This window comes from Fundulus heteroclitus, chromosome 19 (assembly GCF_011125445.2).
Source record: "Fundulus heteroclitus isolate FHET01 chromosome 19, MU-UCD_Fhet_4.1, whole genome shotgun sequence".
NCBI classification, from domain to species: Eukaryota; Metazoa; Chordata; class Actinopteri; order Cyprinodontiformes; family Fundulidae; genus Fundulus; species Fundulus heteroclitus.
The window spans coordinates 24524221-24545601 of NC_046379.1; the positions used below are offsets into that span (position 1 = coordinate 24524221).

General features: G+C 38.7%; 1 protein-coding gene across 7 annotated transcripts in view; it reads left to right on the plus strand.

Moving 5' to 3' along the window:
* map4k5 (mitogen-activated protein kinase kinase kinase kinase 5) overlaps positions 1 to 20238 on the plus strand; it is a 44306-nt gene extending 24068 nt beyond the window's left edge. For 3 of the 7 annotated variants that reach the window (XM_036150424.1, XM_036150426.1, XM_036150427.1), the window contains 19 exons: positions 62 to 106; positions 184 to 226; positions 327 to 537; positions 666 to 689; positions 792 to 871; positions 2634 to 2675; positions 2906 to 2990; positions 3076 to 3155; positions 5259 to 5319; positions 5878 to 5880; positions 6112 to 6226; positions 7586 to 7644; positions 7867 to 7970; positions 8253 to 8430; positions 8830 to 8898; positions 9005 to 9097; positions 10388 to 10458; positions 13148 to 13203; positions 19218 to 20238. In XM_036150424.1, coding sequence (XP_036006317.1) covers positions 62 to 106; positions 184 to 226; positions 327 to 537; positions 666 to 689; positions 792 to 871; positions 2634 to 2675; positions 2906 to 2990; positions 3076 to 3155; positions 5259 to 5319; positions 5878 to 5880; positions 6112 to 6226; positions 7586 to 7644; positions 7867 to 7970; positions 8253 to 8430; positions 8830 to 8898; positions 9005 to 9097; positions 10388 to 10458; positions 13148 to 13203; positions 19218 to 19305 — 1507 coding nt within the window. In that variant the 3' untranslated portion in view covers positions 19306 to 20238. The remainder of the gene's footprint in view (positions 1 to 61; positions 107 to 183; positions 227 to 326; positions 538 to 665; positions 690 to 791; positions 872 to 2633; positions 2676 to 2905; positions 2991 to 3075; positions 3156 to 5258; positions 5320 to 5877; positions 5881 to 6111; positions 6227 to 7585; positions 7645 to 7866; positions 7971 to 8252; positions 8431 to 8829; positions 8899 to 9004; positions 9098 to 10387; positions 10459 to 13147; positions 13204 to 19217) is intronic. The other 4 variants (XM_021321353.2, XM_012872231.2, XM_036150425.1 and 1 more) reach the window with 3 other exon arrangements.
* The last annotated feature ends 1143 nt before the right edge of the window (positions 20239 to 21381 follow it).

A 21381-nucleotide genomic window follows, 5' to 3' on the forward strand; every position in this document is an offset into this window, starting at 1 on the left:
AATGTAATCAGAGTCTACAGAGTTACCCTTCTCAAACTGATTATTGTATTTATGTGCGCAGTGGACACGTCGCCCATCTGGATGATGCCTCTGAAGGGGTCGAGCTGTAAGTTATGTGCACACATTCAAATGTTTGTATAGATACATGTATAGAACACCTTTCTGTCTAAAAACCTGTTTCAGGTCGACGCTTAAACCAGGTGTACCTCCTCCTCTGCCCCCAAAGGTAAGGCTTGCAATATTGCTTCTGTTTAATTCTCCAGTTTGCACTGTGAAAAAGGCACTAATGTTTTCTGTTTTTTTTTAAACATTTTTTTTCTCCTAAGCCACGAATAAACAGCACATCAGAGGAGATTGGGCTGAACGAGGAGAGGTCTCTGACAGTTCGCAGGTTCCCGAACTCGGAAAATGGACCGAGCCAGGCCGCCCGCAGGCAGAGCACGCCCGACGAGGGCAACAAGGTGGAGCATTCATCATTTGACTTCCTGTCAGCTAGCGTCAGCAGCCCCGGCTTCTTATCGCACGCCTCTGATCCTGGTGAGTCCATTTCATTCTTTCATGTAGACACACTTTTGTTCTGTTTGTTGTTGTTTTTTTTTTTTTGTCACTAGTATTTTTTTTATTTAATTTGATTTCTAAATTCAACCTTGCTCCAATTTTACAAGCTCCAATAAAATGTGGCTCTAAAGGTGAGGGAGACTGGTATAAATTGTTTGGATCTTTATTCTGCTTTGACTTTTTGATAATAATTGACAACTCCATCTAATTTAACTTCCCTGTTTCCATGACAGAAAATGATTCAGATGGAGATGTGAATGGAGGCCGTTCTACACCAACATCACAGCACCGGAAGGACAGAAAGGAGTTCCCCGTGAGTTGAAAGATAATTCACCACAGCATTTATCTCTTATTTGTACCTTTTTAAATGCTTAAAGGCTGAAATTTCAAGGTTCCTGTTAGAAACCGTCATTTCTAGTCTCTGTGCTTCATACAGGCACAACTCAAATAAATTATCCTGGAAAAGTTCAATATTGTTTTCAATATTTTTTGTCACTTATTTCAGGAAGTATAACTCGTATATAGATTTATTATACATAGAGGACCTGACCTGTATATACTTTGGAAAAGTCTGTAACAAATGCCTTTTCCCGGTCTGGGGGAAAAAGCAGAGTTGAGGAAAATGTATTTTCAGATTTTATTTCATACCCTGCTGTTTAAATGTTTCGTTTTTCCTTCCCTTGTTTTTCATTCCTACTCATGTCCTTCCTCTCTCCCTTTCTTTGTATTCTTCCTTCTTTCTTTCTTTCCTTCATTTTTTTGTGTCCATCCTGATTTTTTTCTGTCCTTTCATCCATCATTCTTTGTGATCCTCCTTTGGTTCCTTAGTTCTCCTTCCTTTTGTCCTTTGTTCCATTTTTCCTGCCTTTCCCATCCCCTAACTTCTTTTTTCATGTTTGTGTGTGTGAGGATATATATATTATATACCCATGTTTTTTTTCTTATCCTGATTGATTCTACAAAACAGTAGAACATTATTTCTGATTCATCAGATCTACTATAATTGATGGCAGACCGGAGCTCAAAAACAGTAACGTTTCAGCTGTAATTACAACATCATGGGCGCTCGGAAGACAAACAAACTCGTATAATACTGATTTGTTTACTATTTTTTGGTGTTTAGCAAAGACGGGAGTACTTATTTTTTAGTGGAATTTGATAACTGCGCATGTCAGAGTGGTTCTATTCTGAATAAAATCAGGTCTATATAAACGCACATTATGATCAGATTAATTGATTGTGTGCCCGTATAAACGGTACACTCCGATTATTTAATCTGAATACATTTTAATCCAATCATGACATTTTGTAAACATAGCTACTGTTGATGGAGTGGACCGTTTGTTTATAGGAAATGTTATTTCCTATCCTCACTCGCCAGATGGATTTTGTTCCGCCGAGCTTCACTCGTCCATCTGGAATCGCTCCTTTGGAGATGAATTTCAGGAGGAGGGGCCTTATCAAAAATCCCTGCATATGATTGGATAAACCACCTGTCCGTCATCTTTAGCAACATGCTAAAAAGCTCTTGCCAAACCCGATCGGGAGAAGGGCGATAACGTAATTTCCACTAACAAAAGCCTTTACAGCCGTTCTCTGGTCTTCTTTTAAATAATTAACATTCGGTATATTGGACAATACTGATGAAACAGCAGGATCAATGTTACCGCTTGCTGCGAGCCGCCATTGTTGTCTGAAATCTGAATAATTTAGGTTGATTTTACAGTAAATGTCGTACTTATTGCTCTTTTAAGGATTGGGGACCCTTGAAATTTGAGTCTGGAAAAACATGGAGTTCATGGAAATCATTCAGGAACCGTGTTGCCATCTGGCTGACCTTGTACTAAAAGTTTCTACTTTAGTTTGGGTCTTCTGCTTTTAACCTACCAGATCCAGTACCTCACACTTAGTGGGCCCTCAGTCCTGCTGATTGTGCTTCAAAACTCTTTACATTGCTCCATTTAAAGCCTTATTATTTCAGGCCGGAGCTAAATTATGGCTCTACGGTTGTCATGACTTAGTGTCTCCAGCAGTTATGGTATCTTATTGTCATTGTTTCCTCTGCTCCTACTTAGAAACCAGCAATAAACGGTCTGCCGCCCACTCCTAAAGTACATGTGAGTAATCCTCTGCATTGTCCCTCACAGCCTCTGCTCATCCATGATGGTCGCGTTTCACGGACACTGTTATTAAACTCTCATTTGAGTTGCTGCTGCACATTCTGTACATTTTTGGGGTCCACATAGTTTTCTGCTTTGTGGTTCAGCTCCACTCAGGCGCATTAATTCCTCGCTGACATTTTGAACCAGATGCTGCCTGTTCTGAGCTGGCTGGCTTTCTGTTACAGATGGGAGCCTGTTTCTCTAAGGTGTTTGATGGCTGTCCGTTAAATATCAACTGTGCCACGTCATGGATTCATCCAGACACCAAAGGTAAGTACTAAGCACATTCTGCAGATTTTCGGGGTATCGTTGGTCAGTTCTTTTGTTAAACTAAAATGCACTGTTCCTGTTTTAGATCAGTACCTAATCTTTGGAACGGAGGATGGCATCTATACATTAAATCTTAATGAGCTGCACGAGTCAGCAATGGAGCAGGTAACGCAGCTAAAGTCCAGCTCTGAGACGCCTTTAATAGAGTTTTCATTCAATTAGTTCTGCATTAGCTAATCCTTTTGATTCTTGTCTATATTTTACCTAAACTAATTTCTGTTAAGTTGCTGTCTTTTTTAGCTTTGCAGAGAAACATTAGATGGATGTTTAACTGCACCCAAAACTGGGCTACTGTGATTCCCATGAGTTAAAAAATAACCCACTGTATGATTAGGTCCTAAATGTTTCCAGATGACTCTGTTGAAAACAAATATGTGCAACAAGTAGTTGGAAACATGTAAAAAAAAATAAATACTTTCCAGATCTGGTGACGCTCCAGTGACAACATATTTCTGCATTACAGTTTAGGGCTTTAACTTGACCAGGTTATCACATTTATCTTTCTGGTGCCTGAAAAATCCTATTTATGGTGACAAGTTCATATATTTTGTGGTAAAGAAGCATTTATTTTCTTTTTTTAAATGGTTCTAAAAAAAAAAAAACAGTTCACAATGTAGGAAACTTGCTGAGATTCGTCAGATTTCATTTACCGGCCCACTATAAAGCCTTTGCAAAAGTATTCACACCCTCCAGCCACAAACTTCAGTATTTTTTTTTTTTAAATGGGATCTTATGTGATAAAGTAGTGGTTAATTGTGACATGGAAGGAAGTAATGAATACGAGGTTTTTTAAATGTAATCACAGTGCGGGCTTTGACTGGGCTGTTCTAATACGAATATGCTTTGACCTAAACTTTTCCATTGTAGCGCTGCATGTATGCTTCTGGCTGTCTTGCTGTACGGTGACATCACACCTCGGTTTCAAATCCTCTGAAATCAATTTAAATTCTCTGACCATTGTCCTTATCCCAGCTACGTGATGCTGCCACCATATTTCACTGAGAGTGTTGGTTACTGCAGTGTAGGTTTTTTTTCTCATTTATTTTTGACAGTGCCTAATTTTCATCTGAAATGACCAGAATGCGTTCTTCCACATGTGTGTGGCATGTCCCCTGCTTGGCAAATAGGACTTAGTTTGGATTTCTTTCAACCCAGGCGTTCTTCTTGCCATCCTTTCATAAAGGCCAGTCTGTGGACTGCATGGCTAGTAATTATCCTGCCGATAGATTCCTCCACCCAAACTGTGGATCTCTGCAACTCCTCATAGTTACTCTGTGCCTCTTTGGTTGCTTCTCTGATTAATGCTTCCTTTGTCCTGCCTGCCAGTCATTGCACCTGGGCTACACTCTTTTCGTCTTCGCGTGATTGATTATGGCTCTGCCAGATGTCCAAAACTCAGGATACTGTTTTGTAGTCGAACCCAGCTATAAGCTCCCCTCCTTGACCCGGCAGTCATGTTTCTTGGTCTTCGTGATGAGATCACTGGTGTTCTCAAATCTCTGAGACCTTTACAGAGCAGCTGGATTTATACAGTGAAAAAAAACACACAGATGTGGACTCATTTTGCTATTTAGATGACATCTAAATCCATTTGGTAGCACTCAATTTTATTTGGGTATCACAATAAATGCAGTTAAAAAGATTTTTGTTTGTAAAAAAAAAAAAAAAAAAAGTTTGAAAACCTTGTATGAATAAATAAATAAATTAATGAATTTAGTTCAGACAAACCAGTGAAATTATAAATTTAACACATACATAAATTATGTATAAGCACTAACATAATTAGATTGTGTGTGTGTAATATATATATATATATATATATATATATATATATATATATATATATATATATATATATATATATATATTTAATCATACCTCTTCTCCTTCCTAGTCCTAAACATCAACAATCCTCCTGATTCCCACTTTACTTATGAGTCCATACTGCTCAAAGTCCATTAAGCAAGCAGATAAATCAATCTACTGTATTACTAAGTCCGATAAAATGCATACAAGTTTGTGGCTGAATAGCTTCCAGGGGTGTGAATACTATACCAAACATTATGTATAAATGGACAAAGGTTTAATTTGTCTGTTCTAGTGAGGATTTCTTCTCTTTCCCATCCTTTAGCTCTAAAGGTAAATTCTGTACTTGTTCTGTACGATGACAGCAAAATGTAGTTTTCTTTGTTTTCTTTTTTTTGCTAGATTTTCCCCAGGAAGTGTACATGGCTGTACATTATCAACAACATTCTGATGTCTTTGTCTGGTGAGCAACGAGCCCATCCCTCCGACTTCACTTCCCTCTGTTTTAACCGCCTGTGTCTTTGTCCCGTGTTATCTGGCTGCACCTGAAGGCATCACAGTCGCTCCATATCTGCAGCCCTAAAATAACTGTTTCTGCTGTTTGCCGTAAGGGTCACTCTGAGAGCTGTTGTCATTGTACAGTAACACATCCCTCCAGACTGCTGTTGTTGTCTTTTTTTTTTGTGAGGAACAAATTCAGGGTGTTCTTGTTTGTTTACGTCACCCTATCAGTGAAACCAATCCTGTTCCTAAGATAGGTGTGCTGTGTTTGATGAGAACCCCTAAATCAGCTTTCATTTGAAACCAAACTGTCTGCATCTGGTTTTCCTAAGAGCCTATCCTTTGCTCGGTTTAACAGCCGAGGATGGGATTACATAGTGTTAGGTCTATTTGCGGTTTTACCTTTAGCAGTTTGCCCCTGGGTATACTTAACCTCTGTTCTCTTCTCCTCTTCCCTTGGACTCTGTCCATCCTCCTATCGCCTGGCTTGATTTGATATTCTACTAACTGGCTTCATCAGAAGGTAATCATGCTTCACATCATCATCATCATCATCATCAGCACTTCTGTTTTTTACCTCCTGTTCACATCTAACCTTCCTGTATGTAAGGACAGCTTAGCGGACCAATAATTCAAAACGACACTTTAATTAAACGTTTTCTTCTACACATGTTTTGGATTTGATCCCATAAAACCTCTAAAATGCTACTCGGCTCATCCCCCGAAGGTAATGAAAGGATTTACTGTGTTGTAGGAAAATCTTTCCAGCTCTACTCTCACAATCTGATCGGGCTGTTCGAGCAGCTGAGGAAGCCCGGCCTCGCAGCTCAGTTTCAGACGCATCGCTTCCCAGACAAGATCTTGCCGAGGTGAGCTCACCAGCCCCGTAGCCGGCTCTGAATTTCCTCTTTTGTACATGGTCGGATCCGTCATCATCGAAGTTTTTCTTTTACCGTGTTTTACTTATGGAATAAACTCAAATCCTACATTTTTAATGCTCACATGTCTCTATCTGCAGGTGTAGCTCAATAAATGAGAATATCAATTGAATTAATTGAGAACTGCAAGTTTAATAGATTTCTCACGTATAGAGTCAGGCAAGTGATCATTTCTGGTAATTTTAATGATTATGGCCTGCAGCTAATAAAACCCAGGATTTAGTTTCCCAAAGAATTAGAAGATATTAGACCAATAAACATTGTATTTGATGAATGAACTACTGAAAGAAATGTGTATAGACAGTACAGTAAATGCACTCAGTACTTGTTTGATTTGATGAGTTTGCTGGCCAAACAGGCCCAGGGATGCCATTGGCATTAAAGAAAGTGTTTGCACTTTTGGCAGATTGGGCAGGTTCCAGGTTCTGCTGGAAAATAAAATAAAAACTTCTCTTGAAAGCTTGTCGGCATGAAATGTTTTCATAAACAGCTGTTCCAAGATCTTAATTTCAAAAACAAAACTGGACTGACATCAACAGCTGACTAATGAAATTATCTCTGAGTATGGCAAAAGAGGCTTTGGACCACTGAGCAGCAGTCCAGTCCCTTTTCTTTTTATCCCAGGTAAGACACTTCTGATGTTGTCTCTACATCAGCATGTCGACCACTAGTATTGTGACTGTTGTAGCCCAGGACCTGTTTATTTCTCTGTTTGGTGACACTTGAAACATCAACTCCAGCTGCTGTCTACGCCTTCTGACACTTCCCCTAAACTCTTGAAGGAACGTGGCTTCACAATCTTCCCAAGACTGCAGTTATCCCTTCTGGTTGTGCACCGTTTTCTGCCACTTTTTCCTTCCACTCAACTTTCCATAACTATGCTTTTGAACAATCAGAGCTAATGACTGTCCTTCAGTCAACCGTTTTCATCTAATTATGAATGGTTTGACATTGACAAAACATTTCTGTAATCAAACTTGTTTTTGTTTTTTTTACCTTTTTATATTGAAATTTTCTGTGCAGCATAATTTCAGGTTTTTATTTGCAGCAAGCCATAATCATAAAAATATATTTTTTATGTATTACTTTTATGTATTATCTGTTTTGAATTATTGAACTAAATGAACATTTCAATGGTATTCTAGTGCATTGAAATATTGTATTTGTTTCCTTTTATATGCTTGTATTATTCCTGTTTAAATAGGTAATATGGAACATGCCTACGTCCCTGATTTTTATTATTACTTTGAGACTTTGTCCACCACAATATTTACCTGTTTTTCTCTTTAGGCGCTTTGCTCTGACCACCAAGATCCCTGACACAAAGGGCTGTCACAAATGCTGCATTGGTGAGTCTCCTTTTCTTTGAATACCTTAGTTTTATATGAGAACTCAATATTAACTTAATATAAATAAGTAGATTTCTGATTGTACTTCAGCATTTTCCTCCATGGGCCTTTATTGCTTTTTTAAAATGTATAAAGACAATATTTAATATTTTGTGCCATCTCCTGTGGAAATGTATATTGTCTGGCAGCGCATGCTAACACTGTCTTCCTTCAATATTCCAGTGAGAAACCCATATACAGGCCACAAGTACTTGTGCGGGGCTCTTCAGTCTGGCATTGTCCTTCTGCAGTGGTATGAGCCCATGCAGAGGTTTATGCTCATCAAGGTCAGTGATTCTCTTTCTCCCCCAATTAATATACATCTCTGTTACTTATTTTTCTTAAGATGACTACTTACTAGAATTCTTTTTTTTTATAATTTTTGGATGATTTTAATCGAGTAGTTGTAAATATTTGTAATAGAAGTTTGTTTTTAAGCGTAACGCCACCACATTGATGTAGCTCCACCTGCCAAGTATCAGCAGTTTTACTTTAAGGATTTCTAAGAAGGGCGAAAAGCCAAACTAATCCTGAGTCCAACGCTCTTCTTGTTCTCTCCTCCAACGCAGCACTTTGACTTCCCTCTTCCCAGCCCGCTCAAGGTGTTTGAAATGCTGGTGGTCCCAGAGCAGGAGTATCCTCTGGTGTGTGTCGCCATCAGCGAGGGTACCGAGCAGGGCCAGGTGGTCCGCTTTGAGACGATCAACCTCAACTCCTGTTCCTCCTGGTTCACAGAGATGGGAACAAGTAAGTCAGCCGTCACCTTTTGGCTTGTTGTCAGCATTTTAGATCTATATTTCAAGTTTGAAAGCTGCAACATCAAAGAATGGACTGTGCACCATCTTCTCCAGATTAGAGTGGGCTGGAAATATGTAGTCTTAACAAGCAGAATGTCTGTCATACAATCATGTTTTTTTTTTTATAAATTGGTTCTAACAATGAATTTTATCATTGGAGTAGGGTCTAATAACTTCAAATTTCTTCCTACTTCGTATCAGAATTGTTATACTGTAAATTGTATCAGATCAGTTTATTTATTGTATTGTTTTCTATTACATATTTTTATTTAATTCCAACCATGTTTGCAATGACTAATAAACAAAACTAAAATAGGTAATGTTTCTATCTATCCCACCCCGACATCAGATAATCAGCAAGTGGATGCAATCCATGTCACGCAGCTGGAAAGAGACACAGTGTTGGTGTGTTTAGACAGTAAGTAATCTTATATTCTCTGGTTAATTTACTTTAGTTGTCTTTGTCTTCAAAGATTGATTTATTTGTTCAATTTAAAAAAAAAAAAATTATATTTTCTTTTTAGAAAATGTAAAGATCGTTAACCTTCAGGGCAAACTAAAGCCCAACAAGAAACTGGCTTCTGAGCTCAGCTTTGACTTCTGCATCGGATCTATTGGTAAGATTTGAGAAATGTCTTCTACTTCTGCATCAGTGCAAACAATTCAAGAGCAGTACCCTGAAAACATTTAAACAGCTAATGATCTGTGTGTTGTAAGAGTTAATGATGTGGCTCAGCCAAACTTCTTCAGAAGGCACTGAATTAATGCCACGCCGTCAAAGAGATTTACACATGCAACATACTGAGAATATTTGAAATATTTCAGGAATGGGTGAATTTCCCTGTTTTGCACACTAGGCGGATGTATAGGAGTTTTCTTTCAGCCAGCTGACCATCTGTGTGCAGCAAAAGTTGAGGCATTGCTTTACTTTATGCTCTATAAATCCAGAGGAAATGCTGCATTCTCCTAAAACCTTGATGGAGGCTTCCTGCCCATGCCTGACCTCAACTGCAAAATCCAATATGGCCCCCATATTGGATATTACTTAAAGTTGGTTTGTAATATCTGGTTACAACTGGTTAAATTTCAAGATAAGTTTAATTTGTTTAGTTTTTTTCCATCTTGGATCTACATTTCTAACTTCCCACCACCAACTGGCTCCACCAATTGTGGTATTTAAAGAAAATCTAATGCCACAATGGATTGGCAATGTTGTGTTTTTGATTTTTTTGTATTGGGAGAAACATATTGTCGTAAGAATTAGTCATCATACAAGAAAAACAAACTCTTTTTTAAGGGATGAGAAAAACTCATGGTATTCGATTAAATCGTTCTGTGAAATGTTTTCCTGCTGTTGGTTCCATGCGAGCGTCAACAAATGGTGGATTTTATGTTTGAAATGGGGTTGATCAGTTATTGTTTCGTGTTTTCCAGTCCAGTATCTCTGCTTCATGTAAGTGGTGTCATCAGGGAGCCCATTTAATGACGGGGAAGTTTTATTTATAGAACAATACCCAGGATTGTGTTTCGAGGAACAGATTCATAGTCGGAAAAACTGTTTTGAAACTTATTATCACCTTTTTTTTTTAATCTGCATCACAATAATTTCCACCGAATATTGTGATCCAGATTTCTTCATCACCCATGCCTAGTTATTAGGTACATCTATAAGTTTGCCTCCTTCATTTTCTTTCTTTATTGAGAAAAACCTTTGAGCTTAATTTGAACCTCCTGAGTAAAACTTGGGACTTTGAAAGACTTCTTTTTTTTTTGTTTTTTGTTTTTGTTTTTTTTTCCTTTTTTTTTTACTTTTTTGGTTTAATTGGGTTTATCGTGTCTCCTATGTTCTCCTTGTCCTCCTTGAGTAATGTCTCTTTGTGAAGTAACTCATACTTTGTTTGTTACAGTGTGCCTTCAGGACAGCGTCCTGGCCTTCTGGAAGCACGGCATGCAGGGAAAGAGCTTCAAGTCCAATGAGGTATAATGCAATAAAACTACCAAAGCTGGGTCAAATTACTCTATAACCCATACAGACGGTTAAAAAATGGGACACATTTAGTAATTTTAGTTTTAACTTTGTTATCTTCAGTCTTTTTTCACTTTAGCCTCCCTGACGATTATATTTGGAACCTAAAACTAAGCTTGGTTAGTGAACACAGATCTTGTGTTAGCGGTAGAGCCCTCAGGTCCGGTCCATTTCTGCACAGATGATCCCTAGATGTTTGCTCTCAGGTGGAGCCAGACAAAGCTTCTTTGTGTCAGGCTGAAGTAATGAATTTGTTCTCCTTTTCACGGAGGGATTCAGTGTTAACCCGATCATGAGTCAAGCAAAGCTGCACAATGAAAGTTCAAAAGATCACAGGGAGGTGAAGCGTTGTTTTTATGAAAGGGGATATGGCAGTAGAGGCCTCCCACAAGAACAGCGCCTGTGTCAGACCTCGCCCCGGAGCAGCCAGCTGAAACAAAAAGGTATTTTCTAAATGCGTGCTCGGCCCAACTCCGCAGTTCTCCTATAGTCAGGATTTTAGAAACGTCAGCAGCCATGTAAAATTCATGCTCAGTCATAAACCCAACCTGTCGCATAACGGGGAACACCACTAAATAATTCAACCTTTGCCTCGTTATGGTTCCTCTCAGAAGACATTAAAGGGCGGGTCAAGCCTGGCGAACCATGCTAGTCTTGGGTGGATGCTCCTCTGAACACCCAAGCCCTCGTAGCACTTTGAGGCTTAAACAGATCAAGTCTCTCCCAGGGCCAAGGGTTTACACCTAGCAGGTGTCGCCCATCCACTATCTCACATCTGTCAGCAAGTATTCATGACATGTCAGCAAGTGAAACTGTTGAAAGGGCCTTTTGTTTTTTACTCCGCGTTGTACCACACTGCACGTAACAGTATCAACAGGTTTGCCTGGGAATGTGAGGTGACGGCACCAATTCTCTGTACACAGATTGTTAAAAACAGCAACTCTCCTTAAAGATATGTTGAAGCTGGCTATAGGCCCAGCTTCAACATCATCAGACAGAAATGTGCTGACTCAGAAATTAAAGTGTGCTGCTATCACCCAAACTCCCACATGAAACTAGCCGAATATAATTCAGAAATGTTACTGTTGCCATTAAGTTAATTTCCCTGAAGTTAATTGGTGTAATATTCTAAGGCAGTATTTGTAACGTTAAAGTTACCCCTTCATATGCAGTGTTGGTAAACATGTGCTAAAAGCTTTGAAAAAAAGAAATACAACCTTTGCTTTTAGTTTATTTACTTACTGAGTAAACGATTAAAGTGTTGTTTTAACAAAACTGGCAGTGAAACATTTAGTGGTTACAGTTACTTTAATCAGCGCCTTTTAATTTTTCTTTATACTTAACCTTTTTAAATTGATGGTGAAAGCGATGACTTTCTGCTTCCTGGGGTATAAAATTGACGCGGCACAGAGGCCGACATCTATCCTGTCCTCCAGGCCGGGATGAGGAGGCATATTTAACTTACCAGCACCACACAATGGTACAGAAGGTTAAAAATAACAAAGAAAAAAGGTCACTTTTAGAGAACTCTGGCAAAGAGTGACATTTTGGGGTCACCTGGTTTCTGTAAGAACCATCAGAACCATGATTGTGAAGTTTGCTAAACCACCAAGTCTAATGCTGGAAACATGTGCTTTGGTCCGGAGAGGCTGAGCTTTTATGAAGCAAAGACTCTAGGGGAGGGGGGGGTTGGTGTGAAGTGGGGTTGTCAAAAGTATCGATATTCAAACACTATCAGGATACAATACTAATTTGGCATCTGATACTAAATATTTTAGCACGTGATGCAAAAGAAGAAGGGGAAACCCAGAGATGTTGACAAGCCTGTGTGCAAACAGTGCTTTAAAGTGACAACGAAGTCGAGCTGCACAACAAAAATGCCAAGGATCGTCACCCTGGTGGAAAAAATATTAATTTGGGTTATTTATTTTGCATTTAGTTGCTCACTTATTTAACTAGCATCTGTGATTCTGTTGAGAAAGCATGTTTCATGCTGAGATTGAAAAGGGTGAGTTTTTCATGTTAAAATATTTTTATGCCTTTTAATTATTTGTAATTTTTTTAAACCCTCTCTGTGTCGGAAATGGTATCGAATATTTTCCTGAGTTTTAAATTTTAGCCTTGTGACAACAACCCTAGTGTGAAGCATTGAATGAAGATGTGAAAAATCCGACAAAAAACTTGCTGAAAATAAAGATTATTTAGGCTAATTTGCTGATCCTAACCTGGAGGGGAGAATAATTATGGCCAGCTTTGTTGCTAGTTTTTACATTTCCACTGCTGTAATTTCACATTTAAAGGAATTAAACCAGATTTTGATATCCAACTCAGTCTGTATTAAAATGTGTAATTTATATTCTATGCTGATTTTAAACATATTTCACATGTTTACATTTTGGCAGATTGATTAAAAAATGATTTTCTTGTTCTCACTAAGTATTTTTTTAATAAAAACATTTTACACTTTATTGATGTTAATTTCAGTTTGAGCATCAAACCTTCTGGTTCTGACAGTACAGAGATCTTCCTTTGCCTCAGTTGGCCTCCATGTAAAAAATGATATTTTTTCTTATACCTAATGTGTCCTCAGCGATTTTACTGTCAGATTGTCAATTAAAACCTTGTCTTGCTTAATTTGTAGGTGACTCAGGAGATTTCTGATCCAAGCAGAGTCTTCCGCCTCCTGGGATCTGACAGGTTAGCACAATTATTTAAGGGTGACATCAGTGTGTAGAAATGTAGTTTAACATTCAACGAAACAAATGAATTACAATAAAACTTGCCAACTGAGTCAAGATAAAGCAGTTTATTTTGTATGCCATCTTTACGGATGTCTCTTTGCTTCATTGTTTCCACTGGTTCAGTCTCTCTAGATACTAACCTTCCCTTGTGTCTCTATGGTTTCCATTGAAAACATTTCTATTTAGCTTCTGATTTGTGATTTAGCCTCTTTTCATATTGTCGGTCTTTCTCTGCATAGATTTGGGTTTCTCCTCTCATCTGAGTATCAATGTTTATTCAAAACATTATACTTAATGCACATCTGCCCGGGCCTGTTGCCTCACTAGTTTGTCAGTTTTATACAGCTCACAATCTTTACATTTTTTGTTAAACTGAAAAACACAAGATTAGATTAGCTGATTCACCAGGAGTTGGTGTATCACTTATTCCCCTTGTTCACTCTGTGTGCCTCTGAGACAGCTGTCTTTTGGTACAGTTTGTTTTATGTGACGTGGATTCAGGCCATGTATTAACATTCATAAATGCTTTCATAAAGGTCATTTGTAGTCCCAAACACATTTAATCACTATTTTTAATCACTTATTTATCTTGGAAAAAGCTCCTTATTCCTACGGCCTGGGTCACAAGTAAATTAAAGAAATGCAAATTAGAAGATGCCCCCCCCAATCACCAGCACGGTTTAGAAACTCTAGAGGAAGCAGTGGTGGGCTTAAATGCAGTCAAGCTTTGTGGATCTGTTGACCTTTAGGGATCAAAATAAATTTCATGTGCTGCAGCCAAAGCCCCAGGAACAGTGACCTTAATCCTCAGATGTTATCAGACTATAGCTGTTTCCAGTTTAATAAATAAACGAGCTGAATAATCAGCTGCTTCCCTATTCAGTCTGCGTGTCATTGTTTAATATCTGACAGGTCTCTGGTAGGAAAAACACATTTTCAGCATAAATGTGCAGCGATGCCACTTCTGCACAGGGTGTTGTGACCTTTAGAGGTTGAGTACGATCATGATGTGGGTTTCCCTCCATGCCCTGGGTTAAGGTGGAGCTCTGAGGAGTGCCGTAGGGTTGCCACTGGTGGCACCACAGTAAGTCTCCTGTCCACTGCCCAACCCCCCATGTTTTATTCACCAGTGCACGGGCAGTGCCAGCCTGGTTTATGTGTCTGCACGGTTCTGTAATTTCATCTAATGGAACGGACAGTATAGACTGCAGCTAAGCTGCTCTCCTGTCACCACGAGACAGATTGTATCTGAAGATGCAGTGACCCTCATCCTGATCTGACATCATACTGTTGCTTAACATGCATGACTGTTGTCTGTACACTGTCAGAGTGAGACACTCAGCATGTCCTACATGTCTAGTGTTAAGCTGGCACAGCAGTTCGCTTGTCACAAAGCTTTTTGAAGGACGCAGTCAGACGATGTTTCTTTTATATTCATGTGTTCAGGTTTATTTTATAAAGGTAAAGGACAACTGATTATATTTAGTGATCTGGTATGTTTTTCTTTCTTTTGTAGTCCTTCAGAAACGGGTGCTTCTTCATGGACAGTAAATCTAATCAGCTGCTTGTCTTTACAAGATGTAAACTAAATGAAAACGTTACTACTGCAGGGTGGAAGCTGGAGGGATTCCTAAAAAACATTCAGGAAACAAGATAAAATGGAGAGACTGTCGATACTTTCTCATTATTAACCAATGCAGCAGGTTACCTACAATATGATCAGTCATGTTGATCACACATTGGTTGCTGCGTTGGTTAGAATATTGTGGCTAATTTTTGATCTTTAGTTTTAGTAAAACTTGGATCTGCAGATAGTTTTCTTTTGTCTCAATTCTGATTTTTCCTTTACATCTGATATTAGAACAGCATTGAAAAGATTATTTCTGCCACGATTGGTCATTTATATTGTGAGCAGAGCTGAGGTCGTGGCATTGTGAGGGGGCCTTTTTAATGTAAAACGTGGTTTTGTTGTAAAGTAAAATAACAAAGAAATGATTGAGAAGTCAAAATGTTAAACTCTCAACGACTCATCTGTAAGATTAACGTCCAGATAGAGGAGTTTCTGAGTATGTGGGAACCTTTTTTAAAACTCCAGAGTTAAGACATTATTGGTCCAGAATAATAAAAAAAAATAAAGGCAGTGTGCGTGTTTTTTTTTTTTGCTGCTGGCTGGGGTGGGGGGAGTACAGGAGGGAGGATTGGGAGGGGTTTAGGGGAAAATGTCTAAAGTCCTTCTTTACATAACTACTTAATGTCGTATCACTGATGTATTACTGATATTTTTTATCAGTTCTACTGTATGTTTAATTACTGTGAATGCAGTAGGCATTCACAGTTCTTGAGATCCTGTTTCTCTTTATTCTTTATTCTTCTTCTTAGTGTTTATTCTTCCTAATGCGTTTTTACTGTTTAAAGTTTGATTCGCTTCTCCTCCTACAATTTTTCTCCGATTTCAACCATTCAACTTTTAAACTATTCAGCTTCTTCTGGAATGGATGGCTATGTCTTTTTGTACTTTTAACTCTTCAACTTTTTAAAATATTCAGCTTTTTCTGCAAATTTTCAGCTTTTTTTCTCCCATAGGAAATGAATGTAATTCACTAAAATTCCGCTCATTTCAGCTGCTTTTTGACAGCTTACTGCTTCAGCCTACTTTCAGCTACAAACGCCATTCAACTTTTAAAATGTAGTGATATCTTTCAGCTATTATGGTCTATTTCAGCTTTTTCATATCTTTTACCATTTTCATATAGTACCTCCTTAAAATAATTTTGGCTTTTCAAGAAATTCAGCAAATAACATGCGTTGCTATGGTTGTCAAGGAGGCAGTTATAGAGTGCGCACTCTAGAAATTCAATAAATTCTTCATCTCCGAACAACTTCTTCTCACTCGCTCAATTTTCAACCTATCCACATAAATTATACATCAAAACGTAGGAATTTTTGGCTGGAATCAGGAAATGTAACCCTCATTGGTGTAGCATTTATAGATTTTTCGCAAATCACCTCAGAGCGACACAAACCCGAAACCTCCCCCATTCATTTCCTATGGAGCGGTTTTGAAAAATGACGTCTGAAAATCCAAAACATCACACGTTTTCGCATCGTCGCTACTCCTAAACCGTTTGATGTACAGGCATGAGACTTTCACATATGAATGTCCCAACCCTTCTGGCACTCACAAAAAAGGAATTTTGTGGATAACTGTTACGGTTTTTCCGCAGGAACAATTTGTTCGGGAGTAGCGAATGTGCAAAATCCTGAAAATGCTTTAGAGCTGCATTGTTCCACATGATCCACTTTTTTACATCGTCGCTGTGCCTACACCCATTTTTGTACAAACATAAAAATGAGCAACATAGTCCTCAAAAGCCTGCTGATACTCACAGTGAAATAATTGTTTTGATATCTCTTATACTTTTTCAGCTAGAGCGATTTGTTCGGGACTGTTTTTAGAGGATTTGGCAAATTCCTTAAAAAACCCCTTTACATCATAATTTTTTACGCCTTTATTAAACTTTTTCCAGCAAAAACCGATAGCTTTTCTTCTTCCCCTATCCGTCACGAACTAAACGTAGAAAAAATTACGTCTCTACCATTTAGGGATCAGGAGATATGAAGCGTTGTTCGGGACAAAGTTCTCCATTATAATCCAATGGGACTTATTGTGAGCAAAGTGTCTGCACTTGAGTAGACTGGCCGCTGCAGGTGTGTCAGTGAGTTTCCATGACGACGGAACTCTGAGGGCCAGAGGGAGAGGATCAATTGAGATAGAATGGCAACTTTCGACGCTCACCGCAGTTGCTGTGATTAATGTAGGAATCTGAAATTCGCACAGTCACTTCCTCTTGACATTTTAAAATTTTCAAGTGACTTTCAGCTATGTGTCATTTTTCTGTCCCATTTTGGATTTTACATGCTTTCCTATTGGGCCTTTGCTTCCAACAGGACCTGGCATGATGCCCAGACACGACCCAATTGGCCAATACAGCACCACCCACCTGTGGGAAATGGCGCTACTGACCATTTTGGTCAAATATTGAGTTCTGGGCCCAGATGTGGTGAGGCTGAGTTGCTAAAGGAGGCCAATCTGACCCATGAACTTTGGTGACGTTTGGCGACATTAAGTATTGGCACCCCTATTTGAGGCACTTCCCAGTACAGGATTTGGACCAAACTGACAGAGTACAATCACCCGGTGATCCTGAGCACAACCATGTTGGCGGCTAATGGTTAGCATGTTGCTAATTGGAAGTAGCTCTAGGAAGCTCGGACAAACTTCTGCTTTACAGAATCTGTACCTCCTTTATACAGAATGCTCCACAATAAGTTTGGGCCTCGTCACGTAAAGCATCTCCAAGTTAGGAGGTGTCAAACATCCAATGCTTTTTCAATGGGGGCGAAACCCCTTATACTCCCTAGAAATGCAGGCCCACAATATGGCTACAGTATATTCAAGTTTGAAATTCTACTTCTGCTTTGTTAAACGATTCAGTGTTTAGAATGAGTTAGGAAATGTTTGGTGCCTTTCCCTCAGTTTTTTCTTCTTCTAATCATTCAGCTATTGTTCCTTCATGTTCAAATCCTTCAACTCTTTCAAATTCTTCAACTTTTTGAACTTCTTCAACTTTTTCAACTTCTTCAATGCTTTTCAGCTATTTTTTCTCTTCTTCAAAGATCTTCTGCATCTTTTGCTTAATCATTCAGCTATCTGCATTCACAGTGCATTTTCGCAGGAAATGCAAATTTTTCTAGTTGTTGAAGGATTTAATAAACATTGAAAAAAAAAAAATGTTAAACTCTCTTTACCTTCCAGCATCAGTGCTCAGTGCCTTGTGTTGCTCTAATAGCAGTCTCTGTATTTATTCTTAGGAGTATAAAGCCCTTCGCTTTAGCTGCCAACATTTAAAAAAATCCTAGGAAAGATTTAAATCTCCTAAACTGTCGCTGCGTGACGGGTTGAAAGTTCAAGAGGATAAAAACAAAGCAACTTTGCTGACTGTATTATGTTCAGCGTTCCTGTTGGGTGCAGAAATTCAGCCTGAACAAACTGCAGATAGAAGTGTAGCAGGCAATTGTCTTTCTTATAAATAGCTTTCCATATACCTCTTAGTTTTAAATAGGCCTGGGCGATGAGTCGATTTTATCGACTAATTTGAATTTGCAATTCTTAAAGATATCTTTTTTTGTGTGTGTGTGTGTGTGTGTGTGTGTGTGTGTGTGTGTGTGTGTGTGTGTGTGTGTGTGTGTGTGTGTGTGTGTGTGTGTGTGTGTGGATCCAATGCACTCTCTTGGGCTTCCATTAAACTTTGCATTATATCAGTGGGGAAATTGTTTTGCTAATAGCATGCAGTGTTCAATATATGTTTAGGAAAATATATTGTCAAAATCCTCTAAAAATGAAACCGTTTTACTCTAAGACGAGGCACTTCAATGTATTCATTTCATTATTTTTCTAAGTTAATTTGAAGCTATACAGGTGAAGTGAGGCCCGTGTTCAGATGTGCAATACCACTAGCAGCAAACGTTTAGTTATATTTTCATTGTTTACTGTGGCGGGGCCTACCATTTGGTTTTGCCATGATTCAAAGCTCCTAATTAGCTGCACTTTGAATTCAGGTCAACTTACAGATGAGATGTTATTAAAAACAATTTCAGTAATTTGTTTTCTTGAAATGAAAGGTAAAAAAAAAAAATCATTGAATCAGATTTACAGCCCTGGTTTTAAACATCTGGTAAAAAAACCCAAACAGCCAACTTTGGGTCTTCCTCGCTGAGTAGCAGCATCCACACAGAAGCGCCGCACCCTGCAAACGTCACTTCAGCTGTTAGTTTAATACTCGTTGCCATTTTTACATGCTTCATTGACTGATGGATATTTTAAAATGCTTACCAGAGACACTATAAAGGATAAATGATCCTTTTTGTCACCACCTCTGTTTAACGCTGCTGTCCTTGTGTCTCTTACAGGGTGGTGGTCCTGGAGAGCCGGCCCACCGACAACCCCTCGGCTCAGAGCAACCTTTACATTCTGGCGGGTCACGAGAACAGCTACTGATCCTCAGGAAGGAAGAAGGGAGCAGGAGTCCACAGTTTTTGGGAGATTTAGACCTTTGTCTGAACTTTAAGGGAAATGCTTACTGGGAGTGTCTGTTGATAAACTGATCCCGCTGCTTGCTAACAGAGGAGCGTCTTCAGTGTGGATTCATGAGTAGCCTTACATCAGCAGGACGTTCGCTGTAGCACATCTGAAGACGTGTAACGGGGAAAGGGCTTCGAGCTGGAAGGGGACAAACCAACGAAGCTCAGACACGCACCCCGTTACAGTACCTAACAGTTTTCTCACTTTTCCGTACTGTGAACAAACGGTCTAGAGGTATTACTGACAAAAGTGCCATTAAAATTCACACACATTGTGATTGTATTAGAAAACAGAGGGAGATCAAATCGTTTTTTTGTGTCTAACATGTTATAATCATTGCTAGCGATCTCGCCGGGAAGGTTCGGGCGGACGTTTTTACAAACTTTGTAGTCAAAGCTAATAGATCAGTTTAAAAAGAAACCCTTGAGCCTTGCGGGTTATTTAAGCAATATTTATTAACCTCGTCGTCGTTCATTGGGAATGTTGGGTTTCTAGGCTGTCAGAGTTAGACGCCGCGTCAGGATCAGCTACCTAGAGAACAGTTCCTGATTAGCTGTGGGTTATTTTTACTGATGTGTAATAGTTGCATTTTCTGCTCTGCCGCATCTTTTTTTTTTTTTTTTTTTGAACTTGGATGAAATGTAAAAAATTTTTCCCCCTTCACTCTTATTTTATAGATCTTTTACTTCTTTTTACTTGCACCATTTAAGCACTTTTGTACATTTTTTTTTAATTTAAAATAAAATGACAAACTGAGGGACAGTGCTAGGTTTTGTTAACATCTCTGCATTCCCTTTGCGAAATGTTTAATATGTACTTTTTGTAATAAAAAAGCTTTTAACATGGTAATGCGGGCTGTGGTTTATTATTGTGACGGGAGATTTGAAGTTGCGTAAAAGCTGAGGATCCTCGCGGGAAAAGGGAAAACAAGTGAGTATTTGTTGACGTCGTTTCCCCTTGTAGGCAGCCCTCTTCTCTGGCTTTACTAATTGGTCCCAGTGTGACGCTCCTGCATTTTCCTGTTTGCTCCCTGGTGTCACTAGTTAGATGATGTCAAACATCATCTTAGAAGTAAACATTCACTGTCAGAGTGAATACATGTAGTTTAGTTGGAAGATTTTAATATTTTCAGATATCAGATATGCTTTACGTTAAGATCTGGATCTCAGGTGTTAAAGATGTAAACAAGCTCTGCATCCCCTCTGTCTCACTGGGTGGAGGCAGCTGTTCCTATAGAAACTAGGCTTCAAAAAAACCTTAACTGTGTCAAGTTACTCAGCCAGAAGGCTGAACCAGAAATCTGGTGATGGTCCCTTCAAAATAAAAGCCAAGTAGCAAGTTTTGCTCAAGTGAGCCACCAGCTGGTTAACAAGGAAGGGCGACACTTCGACATTTTCTAACACTTATATTTCAGTCTTTTTTTCATTATTGTTTTGTAAAATTGCCATTCACATTAAGACTGAGTTCTTAAAAAGGTGGCTTTGTAGATAAAGTGAAATGCATGCAAATTAGGGTCGAACAATTAATTGCATTTTCAATATAATCGCGATTTTAAAAAACGCAATTTCCAAATCGCAGAGTCTGCAATTTTTGGCTATGTAACAATTAAGGAATTAGACACATCCATTAAGTGTTGGTAAAATGTTTAAAGTGGGTTTGCCTCCACATGGAAGGGAAGGCAGTTGCAGCAGTGAGATAATCTAATTTTATTACTTGTTTTAGAGTTTATATAATCATACATATTATTAAGTACAGGTCAATCAGTTTAATACATAGACTTGATTGTTGGTTGCACTTTATGTTCAACAAGGATTGATGTCCAAATCAACTAAAAGCTGTTCTCTTGAATAATATTCTGATTAATAGAAACATTAAAAGTTCTTGTTTTGAATAGTCCTTGTTTACAAACGTCTTTATTTAGACGCCATTTTTGTTGCTTGTGGTTAACGCAAAGAAAAGTCAAAATTGCAATTTTGGTTGAAATATATCGTA